At 40.5% G+C, this 7,591-nt stretch overlaps 2 protein-coding genes across 4 annotated transcripts in view; one reads left to right on the forward strand and one right to left on the reverse strand.

Moving 5' to 3' along the window:
• DENND4C (DENN domain containing 4C) overlaps positions 1–5,418 on the forward strand; it is a 105,736-nt gene extending 100,318 nt beyond the window's left edge. For all 3 annotated transcript variants that reach the window (XM_045289106.1, XM_045289107.1, XM_045289108.1), the window contains 2 exons: positions 1,993–2,057; positions 2,294–5,418. In XM_045289106.1, coding sequence (XP_045145041.1) covers positions 1,993–2,057; positions 2,294–2,430 — 202 coding nt within the window. In that variant the 3' untranslated portion in view covers positions 2,431–5,418. The remainder of the gene's footprint in view (positions 1–1,992; positions 2,058–2,293) is intronic.
• Positions 5,419–5,697: 279 nt separating this feature from the next.
• Positions 5,698–7,591, reverse strand: part of RPS6 (ribosomal protein S6) — a 3,785-nt gene continuing 1,891 nt past the window's right edge. The window contains exons 4-6 of the mRNA XM_045289249.1: positions 7,442–7,591; positions 5,936–6,093; positions 5,698–5,826 (exon numbers count right to left, since the gene is read on the reverse strand). The exon at positions 7,442–7,591 is cut by the window's right edge and continues 16 nt beyond it. Coding sequence (XP_045145184.1) covers positions 5,731–5,826; positions 5,936–6,093; positions 7,442–7,591 — 404 coding nt within the window. The 3' untranslated portion in view covers positions 5,698–5,730. The remainder of the gene's footprint in view (positions 5,827–5,935; positions 6,094–7,441) is intronic.

Consider the following 7,591-nt stretch of genomic DNA (forward strand, 5'->3'; position numbering starts at 1 on the left):
CTCTACTCTGCACTCCCCTTCATTCACATTGATATGATTTTTTAATTCTGGGTCTTTGATGCCTCATATCTGATCTCATTGAAACCTCATGATCACACAGGCTGGTGTGCTTCTTCCATGTGGGCTTTGTTGCTTCTCAGCTAGATGGCCGCTTGTTTATCTTCAAAGTTTTAAGATTCTCCAAATGCTGTATCTTTTGATAGCTGGGCACCATCAGCTTTCTTCACCACAGTTGCTTATGCACCCACTTTGTCTTCAGCGATCTTGTTAGGAAGGTGAGCATCACAGAATGCCGGGTTATTAGAACAAAGTGTTCTTGTGTTGAGGGAGTACTTGAATAGAGGACCAATGTCCATCTGCTACCTAATGCTTAACATATAAATATATACACATAGGTCTATTTCCCTACCATTATATATAAATGTATTTACATATGTGCATGCTGTATTAGACCTCTATAAATGCCCTTTGCCTCCCAGTTCTTTTCTCTATTTCCTTTTACTTTCCTCTTGTCCCACTATCATGTTCGGCCTTCATTCGGGTTTCAGTAATTCCTCTTGGCCAAATAGCCCTTGATCATGTCCTACCAGGCCTCCTCCTCGTCTTCTGTTTTTGATCGCTCGTTCCCTTGTCCCTGGGTTTGTTAACACCCCAATTCCTTTCCCCCACCTCTCCCTCTGTCCCATGTCCCCCCAGAACTGTTGGTTCTGTTATTTTGACCTCCGGATTCTTTATCCTGCCTATTTATCTAGATAGACATGCAGAGACAATAATTAGTCAAAAACAAGACAGAGCAAAACAACAAAACAGCAAAAACCAAAAAAAACCAAACAAAAAAACTCTTATAAATAGTTCCAGGCCTGTTTTTTGACCTTTAGGAGTGTTTCCTGGTCGAATCTGATGGGGTGCACGCCCTGGGGACTTCATTGCTTGACTCCCATTGCTGCTATGTTGCGCAGCCATAGCATTTCACCCGGTGTGCACCTAGCAGTTTCTATGTGCTTACCTACCATAGAAATTCATGTTATTTTTTCAAGTGGCAGAAAAAAAGACTGCTTTTGTGAATTTTAGTTAGAAACTAAAGGTAAACATTACTTAGGTTTTGAAAAATTTATAGTAGGTAAAACTTTTTATTGTTTGATGAGAGAAATGTTTCAGAATAAGATTTTTTTTTAATTAATGAGAAGGCCTTATGTCCATTGTTGTAGGAGACAGACGAGACCCTGCCTCTCAATATAGTTTATGTAGAGTACTGATTTCGTCTTAATAGGACAAAGATGACATCCAGACAAAGGAGACCATCAGCACGAGGTCACAACGGCATCCAAGGATTTACAGAAAAGCAGCTGTACACTACTCTAGAGAGAAGAGCTATTCAGATTGGTTCAGGGCTTTCCGATCAAGGCATTCAGGAGATATATAATTCAGTCATGAGACCCAGGACCCCAAAAACCATACAGGGCACCCACAGACAAGTCTCTAAAGACTCGGCTGCCCCTCCGTGGTTAGGGGAGTGGTGGTGATCTACTCTCTAAGGCACTCTACCTGGGGACAAAGCTGTTCACTTTGGCAGTGTGTGATCTGAGTTAAATGGAGGCTGAATCTACGTGGAGACTCAAAATTGGATTCAGGGCCATTGCTGTAAGCACCGTAGTCTTCCACAGACTTAGTGCTCAGAATTTAAGCTCGAGTACACCATCAGCTTTTTTTTTTTAACGCTAGGAACATTATCTTTTAGCCCTTTAATTGACCATAGCTAAAAACTGACCAGAATTTGCCCAAATAGTAGAGTCAAGTGTACACTTCACCCATCTGCCTTCAAGGGTGGCATTTCTTAGAGCTGTAGTACCCTGGCCCGGGTCCATTATTGCGAGGTAGATCACTTACTGAGTTTTCACCACCATTAAAACCTGAATTTGTGTGTGTTTGTCCTTGTGGGATAGTTTAATATGATTTGTCTATTAACTTTAAATATATGTATTTATTTTATAGGAGCTTATACAGAGAAATCCTTTTCTTATCATTAGTATCCCTTGGAAGAGAGAATATTGATATTGGTAAGTTGTCTAATAATGATTTATTAAGGGAGATCAATAGTTTACTTTCTGAAACAATTTTTGAAATCATAACCGGTAAGTGTAAGTTAACGTAATTTTCTTTGTTTCTTTCTTTTTAAATAGATTGTTTCATTATGTGTCATTATGAATTGATTTCAGTGCTGCTTTTAGATGCATGGCTTTTTTCTTTTCTTATAAACAAGTTACAATGAACTCTTTTTGACAATGTCTTTCAGAGGCATTTGACAACGAGTATGAACTTGCATATAGAAATCTATCTTCGGAGATTGTTGAAAAGTTGCAGAAAATTGATGCTCCCCCAAGTAGCAGCGTGGAGTGGTGCAGGAAGTGCTTTGGTGCACCTCTTATTTAAAGAGATGAACTCCCTTCTGGGGATAATACGTAATGAATTGTAATTCAGACCGAATCATCTTGCAATGTAAAATGTCCCAGGACTTACTGACATTGAAGACTTCTTATGTCAACTTCTGAAGTTTCTCAAACTCTGCTGAAAACCAATTTCGTATTCGCTGGATCTTGATAAGAAGCCATACTCCTTATCCTAAGCATTTTGTTAATAATGTAGTTGGAGCTACTGGGTGTGGGGAATGGCAAATCAGTGTAAAGATGCCTAGCCCAGAAATGAACTTTCTCAATTATAAGAGCAACTATTTGTGTTTGTGTATATAAAGGTTTGTGGCTGTGTAGATATGTGTGGATACAGCCACATTATAAGTGTATATTTATTGAAATTTAGATTGCATGTTGCAATGCAGTTTTCTGAAAGGGGTCTTATTGACTGTTAAAGAAATGGCTACACTAAACTGGTCTGTAGTCAGTCATCTCAAAATTACCTGGAAGTCTGCTGGCAACTGCCGTGCCTCTGGCTTTAAATTTAATATATACTTTACTTTCATGTTATGTTTACTTAATGGATTGTTTTGAATATCGTTACTTCCTCACATCATTTCCCAAGACCATGTTAGTTTGCTTTAAATCTTCAAAATTGGAATGAGCCAGTGAAATAGTAAAATGAATTTGGCAACGTAATTTATAAGTTTAATTGAACCATGCTTAAAATGCAGTTGATTTTTGACCTAAAAGCTTTGTCCAGACACACAAATCCTTGCTCTTGCTCACTTTTGAAAACCTGTGGGATAAACTTGCACTGCAGTTTTATTCATGTATGATACTTAGTCTGTATGCCTGTGAGTGAAAATGCACATCTGTAAATAATATTTTTTAGATTGAATCAATTAAGCTGTAAAACTTAAAGCTTGTTGGGCTTGTCGTCAGTAGGTGTAATCGTGACGTCAGCGCGTTTCATTTAGACCTTTATCATGTCTTTTTGTTCAAAACGTCCTTAGAAGCAGCAGGTTTGCCTTGGCTCATTCTCGGGAAAACCAGTAGTGGTGTGTGGAGATGGTGTTGTTAGGTCCATCTGCTGTCACACATTAGCTGTTGACTAAAACAGTTCATAAACAAGACAACTACTGGGCAATACAATCTAGTAGCACAACCACCCCCAGCCCAACCCACCCTGCCTCCTGGTGTAACCTATGTAAAGTTCCTGTGCTCCTTCACTGTGGGGCCAGAAGAGCAGCAGTGTGAAGAGTCAAAGTGAAGGACTTGTCAGAAATCATGTACAGTTCTCATTACTTCACAATGGACCCTCTGCACTGACTCGTTTTCTGAATATCAATTTTTGCAACTAAGATTTGGCACTAGTTTTAATACTTACCCTAAAGAAAAGCTTGGCATTCACATAGCAATATTAGATTTAAACCCTCCCCCCCAAAATAGAGATTAAATAAAATGTATAATTTTGAGTTTACTGTGATTGTGTGGCATTAGTAATCTGTCCATTCCTTTGAAGTCTTCATAATGAACTAAGTTATTAGCATAGTACTTGTTTGTGGCTTTAAAAAAATAATCTTTAATGAAGAAATCCTTAAACACTATGATGTATCATTTGCTTTAACTACCAAAGAACTCTACCATCTTGTTTAGAACGTGTGCTTTCATCATAACACATACATTCTGTAGTAACTATGTAACATTTAAAGTAACTTAAAAATTTTAAGATGTCTTGCAAACCTTGGAAAAATTCTATATAAAATTTGCATCAGGCAGTTGAGAAGTTTAGATCAGCAACATTGCTTTCCTTCAGACCTGTTTATATCTTGGAAACATTAACATGTTGGTGTCCAGGTCTGACCCACCACAAGGGTCACCAACTGCCCTTGAGACCATCCTGATTCAGAGTGGCCATACCAACAGCTCCATAGCTTCCATGGCTACACATCTTGAGGGAAGGATGCTGCATCTTTCTCCTATGGAGCACCTGGTGGGTGTGAACCACCAGACCTTTTGGTTAGCATCCTGCTTAATCCACTGTGCACACCACATTGTATCTATGGTGAGAATTAGAAATTGACTCCTACTTGAGTACTGGAAGCAGTCTTGAGCCAGTTGCTTAGTATAACCAAATTTGATTACTGGCCATGATGAGAAAGTTCGATTAAGAACACCTTTGTGTTTAATGTGCCCACACTCCATTCTCAATAGAAAAGCAAGTAGTTTGCACTTGTGCATCAGTGTGGAGCAGGTCCTGGTTTGGTTTTCAGGACATTAAAAGTTGGCTTTGTTGCTAGTTAACTTTTTAAAATGCTGTTGCCCCCTGTAGCTTAACATTTCACAATTTCAGCTTATTAACATCAGTTGCTAGATTTACCTGTATCAACTTTGTAACTCCATGCATGAAGTGGCAGTGTGGGAACCTCGGTGTAGGAACTGGCCATTAGCCTCACCTGGGAGCAGCTTAGAAATTGTGGACTCAGGGCCCCATGCAGGAACCTACTGAACCATGACCTGCCTTGCACCAGTCACATGTCTGAATTTTGGTTGTCTCAGCGACTTTAAAATTACACTCGTGGTTAAGCACATTCTTTAAATGAATTTTCTCCCTACCTTTAAAGCCTATTGTGCCTTCTTTTCAGGATCTTGTCTGGAAATGCTGAGATTTCAATTACTACAGAAAGCTGACGTGGTACTCTCACTGTGCACGCTTTGTTGGCGCAGGTGTTTGTCTATAAAAGCAGTCAACTTTTCAGGGTGTAGAAGAGTGAAAGCATAGAAAAGCTAACAATTCACTAGTTGAAAAGCTTTGTTAATGCAATAAATTTGCACTGGTTTAAAAGAAGCTTTGTGAACTTAAAATGGTATCCATTAACTATGCTTTAACAAAATTTTTTTTACTATGACAAATGTCCATCTTCACAAGGGCACTTTTCATGTATTAAATTTTGTATAGATGTTTTTAAAAAGCTTATATTCTTCAAAATAAAGCATACAAAAGATTCCCGTCCTAGTCATTTGTTTCCCGTCATCCCACGCCCAGCTGAAAACAAAGAATTCTAAGTTGCTCACTGCTCCCCACCTGTGTGGACCTGTATCCTGGACATGTCTTCTGCCAAAGGAACGTTAAGTGTGTTTGAAGAGAATCGCTTTCAAACACCTCCTGCTGACTCCATTTCCCCATTTCTTCTGTACATCACCCTCCTTTCCCTTTAATTCTTAAGTCATAAGTTTCACTTGATTTACAATTCTCAACCAGTGAAAAGACTCAAGCCAAAGAGAGTAATAGATGAGCTTATTTATTCAAGGCTCTATTTTATTTTTGACTGGACTCAGATTTAGAGGTGGAAGCCCTCAGCGAGGACAGCCTCCTTCTCTTGGCAATCTGTTCCTGCCGTTTCTCTTTGGCCTCCTAAACAGAACAGAGAAAAACACAATTAAGGCCTGTCTGGGTTCAAGAGGCAAATACCAAGCAAGGCCCAGCTTTCCCGAGTACCCAGTGTCCCATCTTTAAGACATACCTTCATTCTCTTGGCCAAAAGTTTGGCGTATTCGGCGGCCTCCTCCTTGTTTTTCTTGGTGCGCTGCTTCTTCAGGGCAATGCGCCGGCGCTTGTGCTGCAGGACGCGTGGAGTCACGAGACGCTGAATCTTGGGCGCTTTGGTCCTGGGTTTCTTGCCTAAAAATTGAGAGTATCACTTAGAGAATGCCACATTTAAAATGTTCAAATAAAATGTAACAATTTAGTGTAGTGCCTGTTAACATGTAATTTGTGAGAGCCTTCTACATAAAATCTTAACTTGTCTACAACTTAAAATTTTAATTGCCTGTCAGAAAGACAATTTCCCACCAGAGCTTTGGTTTCTAACTTCATCCTGCCAACAAAAGTTTAAAAAAGGAAAAGCACTTCTAAAAGATGGATCAAAAGGGCAGGGTTTTACCCAATAAACTATCTTGACAAAGCAGTTCTTTAAGGCTTCCATTTGCGTGCCAAGTTCAAGCTCACGCTAAAACGTCATGCTCCATCTCTTCCTAAGTCAAGGAAGATGTGGTCTTGCACACAAACGTCCTTGTATCGTATGACAGAGTCATTCTTCATTTACGAGTTTTACTGGCTCGAGAAATAGAAATACAGTCCCACGTCTGCCTGCATCTCTCTTGTTCTGACACCCCAACCCAGGGAACAAGGCTCTGCACGTCATGAGTTGAGAGAATCTCCAGTCTTCCCAGATTCCATAAAGCTGGTACAGAGTAAAGCCCCTCCCTTCACAAACATTCTTACCCAAAATGCAAAGTTGCTCAAATTCTATTAAACAAAAGGATCATCCCTAAAACAACTGCCAGCAAGACCACCTCCACTGCACGGATGGCAATCTTCATACAGAAATCTGCCCAGTGTGCTCAAACTGAACCGCAAAGTCAAAGCTCCAACTTGAGTGAAATAACTATTCCCCTTACTGTCAATACTCATTCATGCCACTTAATGAAACAAACGGGGGAGCCTTTCTGCCTCAGGCCTCACTACTGCTCTGAATGTGTGCAACACACAATTCCTCCATCTCAAACACCACCTCCCTAGAATTTTGGAGGTATTTTTGCTAACTTCTAATTTCTACCAAGCCCCAACTATTAACCAGTCCACAGATAGGGAAAATGCAACACTCTCCAAGGCTTTCAGCAGAACAAGAAAGGGCTACTACACCTCTGGCATATTTAGACATCCCTCTATTTCCCTACAAATGTGGTCAGCTTAGCAGTGCTAGTTGCTGCCAGTTAACCAAGTCAATGCCAAATCAGTGACCCCATGAGTTATGGTGCTATGCCTCCAAACAGGGCAGATTAAAGCCTAATATGGACGACCACGAAATCAATTCAACCGTAGCCACACAATCGATCGGCCTTCCGTGGCTAGCACCCCCTTCTCCTGTGAAGTGGCTGGTTTGATGGAGCCATCCAGGGCTCCGTTGGACACAAACTCCTAGAAAGGGATCGAAACGTGGCAAACGTTAAACCGCACTCGCACTTACCTTCTTTGTTCAGGGGCTTTCTCACAACATACTGGCGGACGTCATCTTCTTTAGAGAGGTTGAAGAGCTTGCGGATTCTGCTGGCTCTTTTGGGCCCCAGGCGACGAGGCACAGTTGTATCAGTCAGTCCTGGGATATCTTTCTCCCCTT

The sequence above is a fragment of the Echinops telfairi genome, unplaced genomic scaffold, assembly GCF_000313985.2.
Source record: "Echinops telfairi isolate 266 unplaced genomic scaffold, ASM31398v2 ScPeMD7_25;HRSCAF=90, whole genome shotgun sequence".
Lineage (NCBI taxonomy): Eukaryota > Metazoa > Chordata > Mammalia > Afrosoricida > Tenrecidae > Echinops > Echinops telfairi.